A 20,638-nucleotide genomic window follows, 5' to 3' on the forward strand; every position below is an offset into this window, starting at 1 on the left:
CTTCAGTTCAAGGAGTTTAAAGTCTTGTTTGTCTCTCATGATTAACATAACGTTACGATGTCAACGAGCCATCTTGTCATCTATGTATTCATTCAGCAAGAACATCCAGTGCAGTTTTTTTTTGTCAGGCATGAACAATGGCTTTGACTATGCATTAATTATCTTTCCAAAGATGTTACATGGTGTATATATATATTTTAAAAATATCTCAGCGTGTGGTAAAAGCCGGTTATTTTGATCAGTTTACTCGACAATCGACCCAAGGCAGGGAGAACCAAACGATCTCAGAGCAACGTGATGCAGGCAGCCACACAGGGTGGTGACACAAAAGACCAATTCATTTTAAGATGGTAAAATATAACTTCAATTATACAGTTGATTAGACTATGGCCAAGCTAATTTACAGTATATGCGTAGGTGTGAAATTGAGTCATGAGAAGCATTCAAAATTGTAACAAACTCTGGAACTGGGTTAGCTGAATTAACTTAATTTACCTCCCTTTTACACATTTACATTTTACAAGTGATTTTTAATTGTGTACACATGAAATCAAGTCTTAATTGATAACAACAAAGATTGCCCTACATATAGGCCTAAGGAATGAACGTGAAACAAGAAAGCCTACAGGATTTGAGGGTAAAACTCTTATGGGAACTTTTGTTTTATTCTATATTAAACGAAAACTTAAAAAAAAAAAAAGTTACCTCAAATGTTGCAGCCACAGAAAATGTTTATTATGTTATATTTATGATGCAGCTCAAGATTGGTCCGGCGCTCCACATTACAAAGCCCTGAGGTCTGAGTTGTGGCCTGTAGGCGGCGACACGGAGTCCCATTTCTGTAAAAACAACATCTCACCTTCTTTCTTTAGTCCAAGTGCTGGAGCACGTTTGAGTGACCATGGAGTGCGTTTGCTGTCATGTAGTTCAGCGTTAATACGGCGTGAATAGTAGAGGAGAGGGACTTTCGTGTGGATACGAGGAGCCACAGTCGAGCCATGGCTGCACGGGAGGAAGGAGAGGTTTTGCACAGTAAAATAAGGCACCACGACGGAGCTGGAAGTGTAAACAGCTCAGAGGGCTTCAGGAACGGCTATGTGAAGAGCTGCGTCACCCCCCTTAAACAGGACCATCAGAGGGGTTTTTTGTTTAACTTGTGCAGGTTTTGCAACGAAGACATTCTCAATTCCAAATTGCTAAAGGTCTCTGCCCTCTACGTCGGCGCGTTTGTAATTTTCGCGGTTTCTTTTCTCATTTCTAGGAGCTTGCAAAGTGACTCGCTTTGGGATTTGCGGACTTTTTTGTGGGGCTTCTCCCAGTCCATCAGTCCTTTATTCAGCATAGGATGTGCTTTCTTCTTTTTGACGTTTTACCTGAGGAGGAAAAAGAAGGAGAGCAGCAAATGTTGGCTCGTGTCACTGCCAGCGTCGTGTTACCTCGGGGATTTTCTGGTTTTGCGGTTTTTGCAATGGGGAGAGGACCAACACCAGATGCAAATGGTGGGCAGGTTGTTATTCGTGTTGGGATGTGTGGGTCTGCTCACACTGATCCCCACTCTCAAACTCAAACACAGTGTTCTTATACTGGTTTTTGCCAGCGTTGTGTGGCTTGTTTCTTTCACAAGTTTGAGTGGTCTCCCCGCGCTGCTCAGACCGCTCTTCGCCTGCTTTGCGGGGGTTTCTGGCTGCCTGTTGGGGCTCTGTTTTGACCGTTACTACCCGTCGAAAGAAGCACCGAGTGGGATTTCCAGCGCCGAGGAAAAGGTCCCTGTGATCAGACCTAGGAGAAGGTCCAGCTGTGTTTCACTGGGGGAAACGTCGACCAGCTATTATGGCAGTTGTAAAATGCCTCGCAGACCCTCGTTGCCCTGTATATCCAGAGAACAGGTAGGTCTTCCCCTGCAGGACCACGTCTGTTGTTGTAGTTGTAAAAGTAGGCCCACTGATCTAGGCTACCCCGAGTACACATGTGCATCAGAGGAAGAAAACACCCAGTCCTATGTCAGGAAAAATCCCATACAAACTACTGACTCGCAGAAAAAAAAAAACCATTCACTCACAGAACAAGCTGTTTCATCAAATTATCAGCCATACGTTAGATATGCAAAAAGTAAATGACTTGCAGTTAAGGAAAACATTGTATTGTGAATGGCTTAACTTGGTTATTGTGGACTATTCCAGGTGGCAGGCAGTCGAACATTATTTTTTTTGCAGTGCTATTATACAGGCCTACATGTGTGTTTATAAATATCAAGAGAGGGCTCTGTCCAAATTTAGTTTACTTTTTTTTTTTCAGCATTAATGATAATTGTTTAAAATAATGTGTTTATATTGGCTATAAATACTTAATAATTAAATATCAACACTCAATATGCTATGGTATGTAATCTATTTTCCTACAACACTTGCAGTCATGCAATCAGTAATGTTTATCTACCTTTTGTTGGAAATATATTTAAAATTTCAAACTTTATATACCAGATAATCAATAAGATGTGAGTGTCTATCGCCATTCATCATCATACCTCAGAATAACAACAAAACCAGCAGCAAACCAAGTGATGTGGCCTACAGTCCTATATGTTGAGCACAGGCAGGGATTATCTAGTGTTCACATTCAGTGTCTGTCACTTTTTCTTTTTGTTTCTGTTTGTCAGTTTACAGGCAGTAGCTAACAGGTCCACCACAAAGTGATGCTCCTTCCTACTTTGCATGAGTTTCGTAAACCAATACACCTATATCGAGTGATATCCATACCTGGTGAAGACTATCATGTTGCATACAGTATATTGCAGACAAAAAAGCTGATGCAAGCTGCTACCTTTATCTGTGTGTAGACATTATAGACAAAAGACAACATTATTGTTGTTGCTATCATTTTAAGCAATATATTTAACCACAAAATATGCAGTTCTTCAGTGGATGCCAAGCCATCAGCTCACACACATTGTTTTCGTGTCCTTCAAGCTTCGTTAGAAATGATAAGAGAACTAAAAACGTATATCCAGTTTGTCAAAGTTGTCCTATTTCCAGCAGTTGTTTTTCCACTTCATTGTGTTTTAAGCTGTTAGCAGATTAACAGTCACATTGAGTTAGGCCTTAAATGTTGGATGAAAACTAAAACAGAAAAACATTTTGGATCATTTAAGACTTTAAGAATATGACCACAGACATACAGACCTTTATTTGACTACTACGCCATTTCACCTTTTGCTTCATCTGATAAGATACAGGAACATTAGATCCCAGAATGCCTTTTATGTGTTATTGACCATTACCGAGAAGTAAACAACGATATATGGAACCTGTAATATCTTTTTTTAAGTTTTGTGATGGAGGCCTCAGTTCCAACATTTTCATTTGGAAAAGAAAGATGATGAATAGAGCCTAAGATGAAGTGTTTTTGCTTCAACATTATTTGCAAAAAATGTGTGGTTTATATATATTTATATAAATATCTAAAGAAACATTGTATAAGAGGACAACATCTGATAAGAGTATTCCCTTTACACATTTATAGTTGGCTCATCTTGCATCCGTGTTAGTTACTTGACTTACAATGTAAAACATTTGTCAGTGTTGACATTTTCAAGGACTGGGGCTTAAAGACTTGAATCTCACTAATGTCTTGAGTAAAACAGAATTTTTCTTTGTAGGTAGGTATACAGCAGATACAACACACTGTCCCACATCCTCAAAAAGATGAAACCTCCTTTATACCGTGTAAAATGCATAAATGCAAATTTTAGACAGCAATGTGGCAAACGCATTAAAAGAACAATGAAAACTTGTGCAAAAGTTGTGGATAAGATGCTGTTAATTGTGTGTAGTCATGCCATCTTATCAACTAAATATCTGACATGCATCCAAATACATACTGAGTAAAAAGATAACCAAAATTGCGGGCCATTGTTAGTGCCCACGTCATCATAACGCTGTCCTTAACAACATAAATGTCACCCTCTCAGTGAACATTTATGTCAAAGTTAAGTTTTCCTTGGTGAGTAAAAGGGACAAACAACATAAACACACTCCATAATATTCCAGCTGGTGTGTATTTCTTCTGAGAAATGTCAGTTTGGTGCATTCATATCTGAATTGCCTGTTAGTTGTGAATTTTGGGGTGAGTGTGTCTGTAGGTGTCAGCTCTATGATGCAGCTTACTGGCAACCTGTTTGGCATATAGTGTCCACTGCATTCTGGGATAGATCTTCATTTGGATAGTATGATATTCTACATAATTAACAATGCAGCCCATAATGTAGGGAAACAATGTTCATGGTCTTGTATCTTAAAAAAAAAGTAGTTTTCTCCTTTTCCCTCAAGATTTTGGAAATGTTTTAAATTTTAGCTGCTAACAGCACCCAGCTTTTCATTCCCTGGGTTTGATAATCAGGAAATGTAGTCGATGAAGAACCGTAACTGAGCATAAGAAATCATTTTTTGTGATATAACTTCTCTACATATTAATGATTATTTTTGTACAAAAACCGTCAGTTTCTGCGTCAGAGGCAGGCACAAAGAGACACAAAGGAAGACTCTGAAAGGAGTCACTCAGGGTTCACTGGTGATGTCACACATGTTCTTCATCTTCACACATATTTCGTACACATAAGTCAACCCCCTCTTTCTGTTGTCTGAGAGGGTCACAGGTTTTCTGTCTTGCGGCTGCAAAGGGGGGGGGGGTATTTTGTTCGCAGCACCACGTGGTTTCATATACAGCAAGATCATCATCGCCTCGGAGAAATGGCTGTATAGTTTTATGGCATTATGTCAACAGACGAGCTGTTTTTGTCAGGTTAACAGATAAATGTGAACAGTCTTAAAATGAAGTAAACTAAAAGAAAATGCCGCTTTCAAAACAATTTAAACAAGAAATCATACTCATGCCTTTTCTATAATTAAGTGTCATGTGCTTGTTAAAATCAGATAACGGGGCAAAAAAACATACTGTTAACAGTTTTACCTATGTTCTTAATTTGTGTGGCTTATGTTTTAGTAAAGTAACTACAGAGACACTACTGCGTCACTATATAACTATAACACATAACTCTGACTGCTGAAAAGGACCTAAACAAGAGTGACACTCACGACCAACAAACTTTAAAAATAGATAATGATGTAAACACAGCTATCCTTTTTATCTGTGGTAAATGATCATGGTATAACCACAGCAAAACACTCTGAGGTGTCGTAACACAGAAAATCCGTCCCATCTATTCACTTATATATTATTTGTGTATTACCGATTATATAAATTTAAAGACATTTGCAATAATGACTATATCATACCTTTCCATGGCTATTTTTTATTAGAAATAAGAAAAGTTGAGACTCGACTACGTACTGTGTTGAGTTTGTGGGCTCTGTCAGGTGCTTTAGAGCAATGAAGAAGACACATTAAATTTTCTATAATGCACCTGAAATCAGTTTGACATTCATGTTTGAACCGATGTGTTCTTCATTGCCACTCCGTAAATGTAGATGCAGACTTATTGTAAGTTGACACCATCATGAATATTAAAGCTATAAGTGCTACTTCAGACGGACGTACTTCATGGCCTGAAAGACACCAGGGTAAGAGTTGTCCCACCAGACACCTGAGGTTTTGCATGTCCAGTGCCTGTATTATGAAGAATTTTGATATTTAAAAAATATTTGGCTTGTTTTTGTTTGTTAGGCTTGTCAATTGTCATGAAGGAATTAAAGAGCTGCAACAGAACATGTAGGATGCTATAAAACCTTAGTGTTAGTTGCACCTAAAAATACAAAAATATCAGAAAGTGGTTTGTAGCCTCTGTCCCAGTTTTTTCTAATTTGAGTTCAAATTGAGGACACAAGTATAAAGATTTTTTTTTTGATATTCAAGGTTTAAGATGTTTTGTCACAACCATTTTTTCACCCATCAGAAGTAACTGCTAAAGGTATTATTTGATATTACAACACCAGACTAATTGTGTATTATTATTGGGTGCACATTGCACCCAGATAGATAGATAATGCAATAAACTAAAACATAGCCCGTGGATTAGCATCTCTTAGACAGAGGCTATTACTTTTGCTGTTGTGAAACTACACTTAGGGGTTTTTAGCTATTAGTGGTGCTGTAGGGAAATGCTTTGATGAGCAGCTGGTCATATTGTTTGACTCGTGGATGCTAACAGCATATACACAAGGCTGGCCACCCATGCCAAAAATATTGATCTGTTAGGCTAATGAGGCAAATTTAGTTTTTAGGACATGCTGGTCTGTAGCTCGGCCTGCATGTGAAACTGCCATAAAAACGATGTTTACCTGCAGACTTTTCTGGCCATGAAAGTGAAAAAGAGGTGATTAAAGGCATCCTCTGGATTAACACAATTCTACATGTTAACAGTCGGAGGTGGTAATGTGTCTTAAAGGCAGCTATGTGCCAATAAATTAGGAGACGGAGACGTGGAAATCTCAGAGCACTCCAAAAATTGTTTTTACTGGTATTTTGTAAGGTAGGAAGTGCTTCCAAATATTTGTTGAGACTTTAATAATACAGTAGAGTTTGGTGACAAACACTGAATGCAAACACAACCAAACTTTTTGAACGTTTTGAAGAGAACACCTGCAATGTCCATTTTATAATCATGTTAGACATATGCGAAAGCTAATAAATGAGTGGAAGGCGTCGAATTCAAAAGCTAAGTGTGACAGTTCTTTCTAAAACGAAATGACCATACAGAGCTTAACAGGGAGCGGGCATGCACTGGTACTGACAAGCACAAATTTGGATCTACCAAAAGAATCACATTTTTTCTTCAGCTCATCAAAGCCTCCGTAGCCTGTTTATTTCAGCAAACTACTGCTGTTTTTACGAACCTGTATAGTGCCACAGATCACAAGCTTTTCAAGAGTTTAATTTGAAAAGGCTGAGCTTTCAAATGCTCGCTACATGTTACAACAAATACCAACACACTGTACAGCTCCATAGATCACAGACAGATTTAGATCACGTCACTCAAATTCAGCTGACTGATGGCACAAAATATCTGTCTGTATACAGTTTCAACGCATTGTCAGTTATTCTGACTAGTTTTTAACACTGAGATGCTGGAAGTATGGCCTACCAAAAACAGCAAATGTTGCTTGCTACTCTTTTAAGATTTAGTTGTTATTTTTTAAATATATTTTTTTTCAAAAGGAGAAACTAAACTAAATAGTGGGCCGTGAAATAATATTTGCTTTGACACTGCTTTAAAGCATCTGTAGTCAACCTCAACTCTGATTAACTGTACCATGCCATGTGAATAAACCATTCAATTATTATCTGTTTATGATCTTAAAGCAAAGACCAAACAAACAATGGGAATTAGTGCTTGAGATTTACAGACTAATTCATTTTCATGTGTTGATATGGTCCCGCTGTGAGTCCAAAGATTGCTTTAAAGGTCAATTTCTCTGTTTTCTTTGCCTGTGCGCAGTGTTGTGGTAGTGTACAGTGACAGTCTATAGCTGAGCACATCTTTGTGCAAGAACATTCGTTTATATTTTTCTGTTTGTACAAGTGATCCGAGTCAGATTCACCAAACTCGCTTCACTGTACAAATTTGTCGCAAATTGCACCTTTCAGACTCATGAATACCATGATGCTCATGAGCAGGTGCACGTTCGTAAGATTTTATCATTATAATCAACACCTTTAAGTCGCCATATAAGGCTGCCTTTTCAACTTCATCTGTGGGAAAGTTTCATTCACAAAAATTTGAGTTTCAAGTCCTGCTGTCAGAAACCAGGAAACAAAAATGTAACATATCCTCCTATGTCCTATTAGAGGACGCAAAACAGCTAGAAAATGTTAACAGTACATCTGTCATTGATGTATCATCAGAGCAGTGCTGTGCTGTGACAGAAATAAAGAGGGAATGGTTTAGCCTACATGAAGTTAGACGCTAAGTCCATGACTAAAATGTGAGGCGGTCGAAGTGACGACAATTACTGAAATATTAGACTAGAGAATATTACAGCCTACAGTAGGTGATGTTACACTGTCGGGTGCCACAGAGGATGATACTGGACAGAGACCTGCAATAAAGACCCCGAGGCAGCTGTCTTAGTGCTGTCTTTCTGACTTTTCTTCTTACTGAAATGTATAAGCTGCTTAAAAATAGTAAAATCTAAAAAACCTCTCAATGCATTGGCAAGCCATAATGATAATGATATTGCGGTCAGCATATAAATTTTGTTGTACTGTGGATTTTTTTTAAAGTACATGCATTTCAGTATCACTGAAGTCAAAATTCATTCAGGTTAAGCCGCCATAATTGTAAAGTCAAAGGAGTATGTTTTCTTCCTGTGAAGGGAGGCGGTCATGGGTCGTACCACAGGTCTCATTCTTAGCTATGAACAAAACGTAAGTACCAGAAAAGTGATGAATGCCACAAATTCTATTAAACTGTTGGTATGTGTCACTGAATTTGAATATGTGTGAATATGTTCATACGACTGGTTCTTTTGTGAGGCTCAATGTATTGAAACAGTGTTGAAACTGCTCGTTTAGAAATCATGAAATGGGACAAAGGTTCCTGTCACTGTCAAAGTGAAAACATGGCCAAACCTACACATTTAAAACAAAAAATCCAGTACAAACCTATAAACAAAACCTTTGATGTAGTGTTGGAAATGGGATTTTCTCATTTAGCGAATTGCTGTTTCAGTTAATGTGAATTTTTGCTCTGATCATTTCCAGTCTCAGTTTTGTGTTTTTTTGCCACAGTAACTCAAAACCTCTTGCACAACCAAAGCTTTATGGATTGACTGTAAGTGCCAGGGGTCAGGCTCACTGAATCCTAGATTTATTGCAGTAACTGTGTCACTCTGTTGAGTTGAATTCTTCTTCAGTAGAATACCTAAAGAAGTCAGTGAAGCGTGGAGCTGTGACATGGCAAAGGTGCCCTGTAAAACTTTGTATTCCCTACTTTTATTGCGAGATTACTCTTGCACTTTGAGACTGTCCAGTACACAGTATCACAAGGGCCACAAACTGAGACCTAGAATTTGGTTAAATCTATTTGCAAGTGAGAAATATGTTTTGCAAATTTTCTGCTGCATGTTTTGGTTGTGGATTCTTAGAATCATGTAATTCAAATGACTGTTTTTGAAAACAATGATTATATTGTTTAACCTGAATGGCAACCGGTTCTTACCCAGAATTATGTCAACATGTGTCTCTGAGACCCAGTTAGTTTTTTGAGATATAGAGAATAAAGTGGAGATAATATTTTTAAAGTAGGATTATTGTATTTGGGCTTTCATGTCAGAAATCTAAAAGCTTTACTTCATGTGTAAGACCTAAGAGGCAGTGCTGGCAGTGAATTCAGGGAAAAGGCCCTCTTTTTGTGTGGTTACCACTCCATGGGGGCAGGCAGGGGTAAATAATACACTTAAGTAACCCCCCATCCAGACAAGAACAGAGAAGTAGGCTGCAGAGAGAAAGGTTGGAAGGGAGAGCAGTGAAAACGCAGAGCAGCTCTCAGCTGTCACGTTCGCTTGCTGTAAAGCCATGTGGAATGATATAACATTGACGTCACAACCCAGTGACGTACCACAGGGTGATTGCAAAGAAGGAAAAAAAATGCCAAGTCTTATTAATCGCCCTGTAGAATATAGCCTCTAGCCTCTAGCAGTGATGAGAAAGGGAGAAATTGTCCGTCTTCAGACGGTGTGCAATAGAAAGTGTTTAGGTTAAAAAAGGTGCCATGGAGAATTGTACTTCAGACCACTTAGCTTATTCATCCAAAATATCAGACAAAGCTCTAGGCTTTATAATTTTTTATTATTTTGTATTACAAGATAAAATATTTTATATTTTGATATTTTTTTCTGAAGGTATACATCAATGTAAGGCTGACATCAGCACAGTGGTGAAAGTGTATTGAACTAGTTACGTAATGTTTACTTTGATTGAACAAATGCTCCCTCATCAGTATTATAGTAGAACAGAGAGAAAGTAATTAGTGTAAAATCTAATAGTAGATTTGTGATTTAGAAAATAATATTATAATTAGTTTCATCCTAAATGTAGAGATGTGTATTATCATAATGCGGTTGCTTTTTTGTCAGTGGTGTAATGACATAAAGTCATGACCAAATTAAATCGTACCTTATGTGCTGTTTATACTGTTTGCACCTTCAGCCTCTTTATCTGATTTGTCTGTGGGGATGAAAGCCTCTGTGCATTTAGTGGAACCGTCTGGTTGCTCTTTTGCCTCTGGTTCACTATTATCAAAACTAAACCACTGTCTGAACAAGGTGTGTTCTGTTCAAGGCGAGGAGGTGTGTGTGTGTGTGTGTGTGTGTGTGTGTGTGTGTGTGTGTGTGTGTGTGTGTGTGTGTGTGTGTGCGCGCGCGCGCGTTTGCGCAGTGTATGTTGATTTTGTTTTATTTTCCAGTACACTAAATCCCCCATATGCCATTTATGTCTTGCACCTTTTTCAATATGATATATGTGTTATAATGATAATAAAATTATATAAAAATAGAAGTAAGTCCATCCTGCTTTAAACAATGAAATGTTTAAAGGCTAATTAAATTAAACCTTATTGGGCTTGTTGTGCCACTCTGGGCCTCTTACATGTTCAGGATGTGTCATGAACACCACAGTGAATTTTACGTTGTAACTCATATTGCTCATATTTTTTTAATTTTAATTTTTTAATATTTTGCTTATTAAAAATATAAATATTAATTAAGATGAACTAAGATAACTAAGAACCTTTTTAGCCCTCTTCCTAATTTGTAGAATTTATTTTGTTCATTTTATACATATTACAGAACTTTTGTTGGAATTGACTGTAGCTTCTAGAGACTGTGCTACCTTGAAAAAAAGGGCCATTAAATGTCTAATGTTTTCTGCAGTTAAAGGTTGTGTGTGTGTGTGTGTGTGTGTGTGTGTGTGTGTGTGTTTGTGTGTTTTATTTTAAGGAAACTTTAATCTTGATATTAATGTTTGGAACAATTTCCATGTGAAAGTAAAAAAAGTATTTAGTCTCTTGTAGCACCCCCAGTGTCATTTATAATACACATATTAATTTTGTTGGACTTAATTTTTGGATTTTAAACTAAAATGAACATACGGGCATCTTTAGTGAAAGTGGTGTCCATGTGACTTTGAGCTGATTATTGTGATATAATACTATTTGATGAAATGTAATCTAGGCTGAGCTGTTGTTTAACTGAAGGAGAATGACGTTAACCACAGTGTGTTTGTGTAACACTTGCAATATCAAGACCAAGATGTTCTAATTCACTGCTTAGCAACTACTTGTCGATGCCACAGGTAGCTTTAATAGTATAGGTAAACATTTTGTGACTGCCTAATCCAGAGCTGAATCAGCATTTATGAATCTTGCCTATAAGTGCAATGGATATTTTCAGGTGTTTTTCTTGAGATGTACATAATAATTTTATTATTTTGGGAAATTGCATTGATAAAATTTGGCTTGTTGTTATTGGATCCAGACGACCTGCTGTGACAGCTGTTGTGAATTATACTCTCATCCCACTTTCTTTAATGTCAAAACTCGTTTGCATAGCTGCTTTTAATTTTTCAGCGGCTGCAGCAGGACCAGTAGAAAGGGTTAAGTTGAGCGAGGTGCTGTGTGTTTGGCTGACTGCAGAGTGAAACAGGATGCAGCGACTGCATTGTCAGCCTGCTGGTGTGAGTGCAAACAGATGAGGAAATGCTGGAGCGGGTACTCCAAAACTCGGGTTACCCTGGAAACGGTTTGCGTCATGATCACCAGCAATTAGCTTGCAGCTCTTTAGTTTTCATGATAGGTCTACCAGAGCTTAGCCTAATGACTCTGGTGTCTGAAGAGTCACCATCAAAAGAGAAGTTACAAAATATTCATAGACAGTTTTGTTTTTCTTCTTCCTTTAACATTTTGTTTATGAAATAGTCCATAAATTGCTATTATTTTAGGACAAAGTTAGGATTATGTTTTTTTTTTATGCTGTTTTGAACTGCCTAAGAAGAGCTGTGCAGCGTGTCCTCTCTTTCTTATTTTTCTCTAATGAGCCTTGATGTGATGTCCTGACCTCGTCTATCTGCTTGTATTATTATCTATACAAAGCTTATTTGTGGCTGAGTTTGTGTGTTATTGAGGCCCAGAACGTTGGACTGGAGAGGGGGATGCCGAACCACTGCCATCTACTAAGTTTGGGCTAATTAGACCTTTTTTTTTTATGCAACTTTTGTATCAGCTTCCCGTACTTTGCCTGTTTTTCATTACATGAAAAATTGGCAAATGTGAAGTGGCTAGATAAGATAAGTAATGACTAAATGTTCCTCAAGCCACTGGCTGTGTTCTCAACACAATCAAGCTTTTTAGTTTGAGGAGACAGTGGAGATTCTCTGCACAGCTCGTCTCAAAGGAGGTTCCCAGACAATGCAAACATTTCAGGTGTCTTAGCTTTGAAGTTCAGGATGAGGTTGCTGAACCTTGCATGTGTTGACTGTTTGTCCAGTCCAATGACAGGGTTAGAGTAGAGGGAGGGAGCATGGTTAGGTTCAGTCAAGGGGTGGTATGGTTAAATTAGACCGCTATGACATAGATGGTGGTAGCCCTTGGATAAACTGCTGCTGTGGGAATTTGAGCAGAATGGAGAAGCAGAGGTGAGGGATGTAGTAAATGTTTTATTTAAATGAGTACATACCATAGGTTTTACTGACTGTTAATAGTCTCCAGATGACTTTATTAATGTCACTTTTTCCCCTAAATATTCTAAAGGCTTTACGTGGTGATCCGAAGGCATGGTCAGACAAAAGTGATTTCAGCTTTCTGTGGCACTGAAAATGATTACATTTATCATTTTTGCATTGCGTTCTCATCGAAACACTACAACGCAATCTCATCAAAATTTAACTCTCTTTGTTCCTCTACTTTTCTCTCCCTCATTTTGTTCTCTCTATCTCTGTTTCTCATTTTCTCTGAATTTCTTTCTGTCTCTCTCTGTGCGCCTCTTTTGAAAACGGTGTCAGCACTGCTGCTTTTACACCAAAAGGCTGTTGCTAAGTGACGGTTGACGTCAGCCGCAGCTACAGAGGAGGGCTTGTGTGTGTTTAGCAGCTGAGGGCAGATCCCACTGAAAAGGGCAAAACTGTGAAGCACTATTAGTCACTGCAATGAAAACCCTAACTTCAACCAACAGGATCGCCATTTCATAAAACTGTGCACAATTTATTCTGAGTGACTTATTGTAAAAGTAAATCTTTCAAAGTGGAGTGATGAGGTTTAGACCAAAATTTTCTTTGAAGAAACTGCACCCGGCCAATCCCCACCCCCTTTTCTTCACTTTTTCTTTAGTCTGTTGCTGTCTCCCTTTCTTTCTCACTTTAACCCCCGTCTGCCCCTCCCCCAACACGCAAGCACACACACGCACGCACGCACACACACACACACACACACACATACACACACAGGCTCAAATGCCAGACCCTCCCTCCTCCCCTTTACTCTTCCCCTCACATAATGTAAGTGAGATTTTGTAGATAGATTTTGTGTCTGACGAAGGTCTCTGACTCTGAGCTTCAGTGTGATATCTCCCCCATCCGGCCAAGGTTGCTCTTGATCTGCTCACCATTGTTCAGTGTAATCAATTCCCGGGGACCTGAATCATCCTCTCCCTCCCCACCACTACACCCCACCCCCTTGCTTTTCTCTCTCTTGTGACCGCACACGAAATTTGACCTGTTAAAGTGGTCCAAACAAAAAGCTCATCAGCAATTCAGGTTAGGATAATAGTGGACTTCTTCTGTTCACCTCTCCTCAGCAGTTTAATTGTTATTGGTTATTATTTTGTAAGAATTTAGTACATTTCTGTTGCAGTGTGGTACTTATTTTGTCTACGTCAAAGCTAAAACACTGAACCAACATAATTTGTTTGTGCTTGCTTGACATACACAAGACCAAGTACCCTCGTGTTTTTTTTTATGTGAGAAAAGTTAGGGAGCTGTGACATAATATTAATAATGATGATAATAATTTACCTTTTCATATACAGCAGAAGACATGTCATGTCTGTTGCATCTGTGCTCCGAAGACTGTGATGTAAGTTATTATGGCTGATACAGGCTGCTGCTGGAGATAAACCAGCGCCGGCAGAGAATGAGGGTCTATGGGCAGAGATAGGTTTTTGCAGCAGTCATATGGCGCTCACTGATGGCAGAGTGAGTGAGCGGAGAGCACAGGGTTTAATCGCACACCCCCTCTGCAGCTAATGCACACTGTGCTGTTCAGATACAGTCTGAGCGGTGGCCCGCCCCAAACTGTCACTGCTCCCTGTGAAGGCCTTGAAATGACGTGCTCATAAGAATTTTTGAAGAGTGAGATTCAGGGATCAAGGCTTGATCTGCAGTGGTTTAGTGGCCATAGAGGCTTTCCTTCAAGCAGAAGACCAGTTCACCCTTGTGAAACTGTTGGAGGGCGTCATTTAGCAAGACACTGAATCCCTCTCACCTTCATGGCCACACCTGACGGGACACTGTAGACTTAAACAAGCCAAAGATTAATATTTTTTATTCAATAAAGAGACACCATGTCAATGTATTTAGATACTATAAAAGCTTTTAAAAGTTATATCTCACTTATATTGATACATATTGCAAAACATGGGATTGTCTGCTTCTGTGTGACCCTCCTTTTGTCCTTATCTGTCATGACCCTCTATCAAAGGATCAACTGGATCAACAGTGGACTTGATGCCACATATCAACAGCAGGCACCCTGGCATGGTACCATAGACACAGGGCATTAGGCAGACAGCAGTAGTTAGCTGGGGGTAGGAATGGATTATTTTCTATCTCCTTTCCTTTGTTTCTTTTCATATAATGAGTCTCCCACAAAGAAATTATCATTATGCTCAATTCTTAGGTTATTTACCATGTTTCATCCATCTTTGTATTTTAACTGACAGAAAACTGCAACATTGTCTGAAATATGCTTATAAAAAAAGAATAAGTCAGACTCCATCGCAATGATGATATCAAATAGCTTGCAACAAATAAAAGATAATTTATCCTAACATGAAAAATGTAGTTACTTTAGTTTTCCTCTGTAGTGAAAATGCTTTTCCCTGCTACTTCACCTTTGTAAAGGTTTCAAATATGGTGCATGTTTGTATTCAGTATTCATTCAGCATTCAGTAAGGGAACTCCGGATTGTTGGTCATGCAGACTGTATGTGAGGCCGTGCCATCCTCTGATTCAGAAAGTAGTTGTGTTGTAACCAAGTCCCACTCACGGCAGCAGTCACCGTCTGGGTCTGTGGGCATGGGCTTATAGAGGCCACAGGTTGTTTTGGCTCTTTCTTGACTTCCAGCTTCTACAGAAATCTCCCCTCCCTCTGTTTCAGCCTGTTCATTGTCCATTTGCAACACTGAATGGCATTTTGTCGCCGCTGTCATAATCACAAAATTTATTTTCTTTTATTTGTCGTCTCTTCCACAGACCGCTCAAACAGCTGATCTGCAGCGTTATATAGTGCGCAGGATAGTGCGCTTATGCGTAGGAATACTGTAGTTCAATGGGTCTTAAACTGTTGTACCAAAGGAAAAGGCAGTTTGACAGGAGGGTAAAGCACCGAAAATATTCAACATATAGCCTACACTTCAACCGATATTGTACCTCACACAACCCTACGTCAAAATAACCCAAACTATCCCTTTAATAGTCCATGCAGATAATGCATTGAAGTTAACTGTTGGAGCAACAGAGCAGTGAAACTAACAAGCTTAAGGTCACATTCAAGCAACGTTACTATTCTAAAACAAACCTCAAAGGAACAACTGCAATGAAATATTTTATGTGTGTGTGTGTGTGTGTGTGTGTGTGTGTGTGTGCGTGTGCGTGTGCGTGCGTGCGTGCGTGCGTGCGTGCGTGTGTGTGTGAGAGAGAAAGGGATTTGTAGATTGTCCAGGACAAAAATAATGTAGAATATGGTGTGATGTGTCCAAATGGATGCCGCATGTGTCTTGAGGATCATGATTTCTCCCTTTACTTTATTCTTCCTCTTGGCAATCAATATTTTCCTCTAGAAGTCTTTCTGTTTTTTCAACCTTATTTACCTGATTTACAACTATAGTGCTCTTTTACATCGATGCCACGGTATCTTAATACCTGGAAACTTAAAGTTCTTCAAAAAAAACAAAAGGATTGTCAACTACACAAATCTTGGTAAACTTGGTACATGTAGGCCTCACCTTTGCTCTCCTTAACTCTGTTTAGTAAACCTACCTCAGGTTTGTGTGACTCTGACTCATCTGACAGTCAGCCAGTGTTCCAGTATTTATGCCATGTGGCATCTGTCTCAGGTGATGCAGGCAGAGCTTGCCGAGCTCTGAGTTTATACTTACAGATGTAAAACGCTGATCTCTGGTGGTTTCAGCATTATGTTGTGACCCACACTCTGTCAGCACTGGCTGCTGAGTCTGCTTGTTCCTAAGACGGGATATTGAGGGGAAAGTAACTGAAGACCCCAGTCGCTCTGAAAGCCACCTTTCCTGCCTTGTGACTCTGTGTTTAAACTTCAAACTGCGTGATGCATTTGTAAGGAAGCGTAGATTTGTCACTTAAACTCAACAACAAATATGTTTGTCTGTTAGCTGCAAATTCAACTATCATCATAATCTTCTATTTTTTCTGACTTCATTTGTTACATTAGTTTTAACATTTAGGATGCATTGTGTTCAGTTGGTTTAACAGACGGTTCTGGCGCAGAGATTTATATTTGTTGAATGCATCAATAGCAGGAGATAAGTATCTACAAATAAATGAGATGTCCGGTGCTGGGTTGTTACAGGAGTAGGAGAAATAGGAGTCATGTGACTGATGCATCCTGTGATGAAGGTCACCCGCATATAGCCCCCCTGAAATGCTTTTGTGCTAAATGGCAGAAATATCTGTTATATTTAAATTCAAATATTGTTGATGCAGTCATTTTTAAAGGCAGGAAGGAAAGTGTGTTTCTTTGTGGTGGAGCATTAGTGAACTTTTTGCTTAAGCTTACACTATTATTTTTGCTGCTGGATGTCAATGGTTGTGGCTATAAATATTAATATGCATCTGTCTGTTTTTGTCTGCTCCAACAGCAGGTTCTCCATGTTCGTCACTGAGAGCAAACGGGCCTCATGGCAGAATGACAGTCTTACTTCATTATGTGTGCGCTAAACACCAGGGACTCCACAATGTGAAATACCGACACACCCCACCCCAATACCAAGCCAGGGTGGATTATTCTCACGATACATCAATTTATTGCTCTTGGACATTGCAACAACAAAAAAAATTGAGGCCTGCTGTAGGATTTAGTTCCCAACCCAATATAGTGCTGCAAACTATCAGCAGGGTTGCTGTAAAAGTGTAGTAGAAAGCGTTCAGTTGTCCATCGTCTTGCCTTATCATGGGAAGTTGATTGTTGCACGCTCGTGGGTAATTGCCACACACTGAAAAAGGGCGTTTTGCCCAAAACATCTGTGCCGAATAAAATGACGGAACTGCAGTACAGTCTTATCTTTTGTCTAAAAGTCAGACCTAATGTTTTTTTTAAATGCACACCTTAAGGCTGCATTCTTGGATTTCTGGCCACTAGAAGGTAGAAGATTTCTAAAACCTTATAGACACACAGCTTTGACGTATTATGGCCTTAATGATTGTAATAGTTGATAAGTTAGCAAACAGTTGCCTACTCACACATCCCACAGACATAGAACAGCATTATTATCCCATTCAAGCCATCTGATGAACTTAAGTCCAATGTGCACCTTCCTTTTATCTTAGTTTGGTCTCCCCCAACTCCTGAGAAGGATATCTGGATATTTAGGTTGCTACATGTTTTACTTTCTTCACCTTGACCTTGACCTTGTCTGCTTACTGTTGGGCAAGTATTGTACAGTGATTCTAGTCAGAGCTGTTGGCTGCTTCCTGCTGCTGCTTGAAACGGGGGTTGAGAGCTGTGAACTGTAGGGACTGAACCACACTCTAAATATGTAGCTGTAAAACCAAAATGACCTAAAAGAGGCTGAAAGTCTCCATTGAGCTGCAGAGTTTAGCAATAGTTCTCTCTGGGTGTTTGTATGTGTGTATTGATGAATGAAACTTCAAATGTTTTTAGTTTTTTTATATTTACAGCTACTCAGTTTATGATATTATTTGACTTAGCAAAGTTTCTGCAGGTTATCACACCTTGTCAAAATCATATCATACAAAAAAGAACTGGTAGTTGTGAGCCATTTTGAAAAGTACATGTAGGAGCCCAGGATGATACTGACCTTTACCTATGTGATCCACACACCATGACCGGGAGAGTAGGAAAGGACGGGCTGCAGATGCTGTTGCTATGGAGCACACAAACAGACTCTCACTGTGAACTTTCCTAGATGAGTGTATTGAATTTGGTGAAATTACTTTATAGACAGTAACCATTAAGTTATTTAAGTGTGTTCTCAAATAACTTTAACAACAACTTCACCGACAGATGTTGAGCTGTTTCAGAGTAGTCTGTTCCGTATTGACCTTTAACTTGACAAGTGTACAACTGCTTCTTAAGCTTTTTTTTTTCATTTAATTACCCCTGTCACCTCAGCTTTAATGGCAGCTTTGTGAATGCCATATGTAAAGGAGAAATGAGAAGCTGCCTACGGGCAGCATTGGTCACTTGTTTGTAAATGATTTACTTAACACAATTTCTGTTATGGTCTCTTCTCTCACTGTTCTTTGTGTCTGTCTCACTCGCTCGACTTCCCTGTGAACTCCTCCTCCCCCTCCTCCTCCTCCTCCTCCCTTTGCTTGGCTCTGATGGATGGCGTTTGTGTTCACATGCTTGTTATTGGCCAGAGTTCCAGGGCTCAGGCGTTAGGTTGTGTTTATGAGAGGAGCCTGCACTGATTCCATGATAAAACCAGATGTTCCCTTACAAGGCTTTGAGCCTCCCTCATCTAGCTCTCATGTCCATATCAGGTATAACCTTCCTGTTGTACTCAGGCCTCCCAGCCTCCAAACTATAGCTTGCTCTTGGGCTCCACAGTGGTCAAAGAAGGTTGCCTGTGAAGGACATATATCACATGTTTGCACTTTGATAGAGAGAAACAGTCTTAGTTAGAATATGCTGGGGATATAGACTATTTGATATCAGTTTACCCGTCAGAATAAAAACATTATGGAAAAATTACAAAGAATTGTAATAAAAAATGCAAAATTAAGAATATAACAACAGCTCTGTTTTTCTGTGACATGATGTGGTCTTTTATCATTATTAATTATATTTTAAAAAAGTATAGCTTATTCTCACATTTTAGAAGCATTTTTGCTTGATAAGTGACTTAATCACTCTAAACTAATAAATTAATTATTCTTAATGGGGAAACAATTAAAACAAACAATTAAAAATAGTTAACCATGAATTTTATGTTGATCAACTAATCACTTGTGTACTGAATCATTCACAAGTTAACAGCTTCACATGTAGCCTATCAGCTTGTCCAAAATGACCCTACCTGTCTTTTTCAATAAAGGTTGAGTACAAAAACGTGTTGCAGCTGCCATGACCTGTTAATATACGAAAGGTTTCCAAGGATTGGAACATAAAGTCACGTACACACTAGAACTATGCTGTTACGTTTCAAAATAATCTACCTGGAATGTGCACTTGCATGTTATTTGATTTGCCAGTTCAGCATGCTGCTGTATGACGTCGTATTGCATTGTTGTAAAAGTTGAGCCAGTGTCAAAGTTTTGAACTGACTACCCCGTGTTTTCTTTGTGCCAGAGCCCAGATCTGTGTCAGTGAAATGAATGAGGAGGTTGCAGGTTTTGGCACAGTGCTGTTGTCAGGGTTAAAATCGACAATAGTGTTTCAAGAGTTTTGGAAGTAAAAAACCAGGCAACCAGACAATGGCATGATCCCATGTGTCTGCGGGTACTCAAACTCACTCAGTACTATCAGGTTCATTTCTTTTCTCTGCGGCCCTACCCCGGTGGAACAGTTTGTTTCATACCACTATGCTGAATGGTTGGTTGTAGAGAAAGATTGTAAACAAACATACTGTATGTATAATGTGTGGACTAATGAAAAGCAAAAAAACTATATGTGTAGAGGATGTAAAATTCTTGTCTTAGACTTGTCTTGCACTGAGATCGCCTGGCATATATTGAGTGTTTGATAATATTAACTTTAACCAGCATATTGGAAACCAAACTTTTGTAAATATAAGTAAATATCAGTGGAGGAAATACAGTTGGTAGAAAAGGAAAACAAAACAGAGAGGCCAGTCAGAGGCAGATCTGGATACTTATCATACTTTAATAAACAGCTGCTTCAATTTTTTTTGATGACATATGAAGCCTTCGTCTGGCTCTGATTTTATATTCTGTGCGTCACAAGGTCAATGGTCCTTTTAATAATTGCTGGTGTTAACACTGGGTAAACCTGGGATATCTATATGAACCTGCAGATCAGCAAATCAGTGTCAGCAGAAAGGACTTTGAGAAGTACTATTCTAAGTATTTACACTTGGGCTCACTGCCACCGCTCTCCAAAGGTCATACATGCCGATATTCTTGCCAATCTCTTGTGATAAGACAAACAGGTATCTTTTTTTTTTTTTTTTTATAAAGT

General features: G+C 39.0%; 1 protein-coding gene across 2 annotated transcripts in view; it reads left to right on the forward strand.

Annotated features, from left to right (window-relative positions):
- Positions 1–855: 855 nt before the first annotated feature.
- Positions 856–20,638, forward strand: part of pde3b (phosphodiesterase 3B) — a 41,174-nt gene continuing 21,391 nt past the window's right edge. The window contains exon 1 of one of the 2 annotated variants that reach the window (XM_023405543.2): positions 856–1,886. In XM_023405543.2, the coding sequence (XP_023261311.1) occupies positions 999–1,886 (888 nt within the window). In that variant the 5' untranslated portion in view covers positions 856–998. The remainder of the gene's footprint in view (positions 1,887–20,638) is intronic. The other variant, XM_023405544.2, reaches the window with a different exon arrangement.

Source organism: Seriola lalandi, unplaced genomic scaffold (assembly GCF_002814215.2).
Source record: "Seriola lalandi dorsalis isolate HSWRI2012SDOR001 ecotype SW California unplaced genomic scaffold, Sedor1 jcf7180002054278, whole genome shotgun sequence".
Classification (NCBI taxonomy): Eukaryota; Metazoa; Chordata; class Actinopteri; order Carangiformes; family Carangidae; genus Seriola; species Seriola lalandi.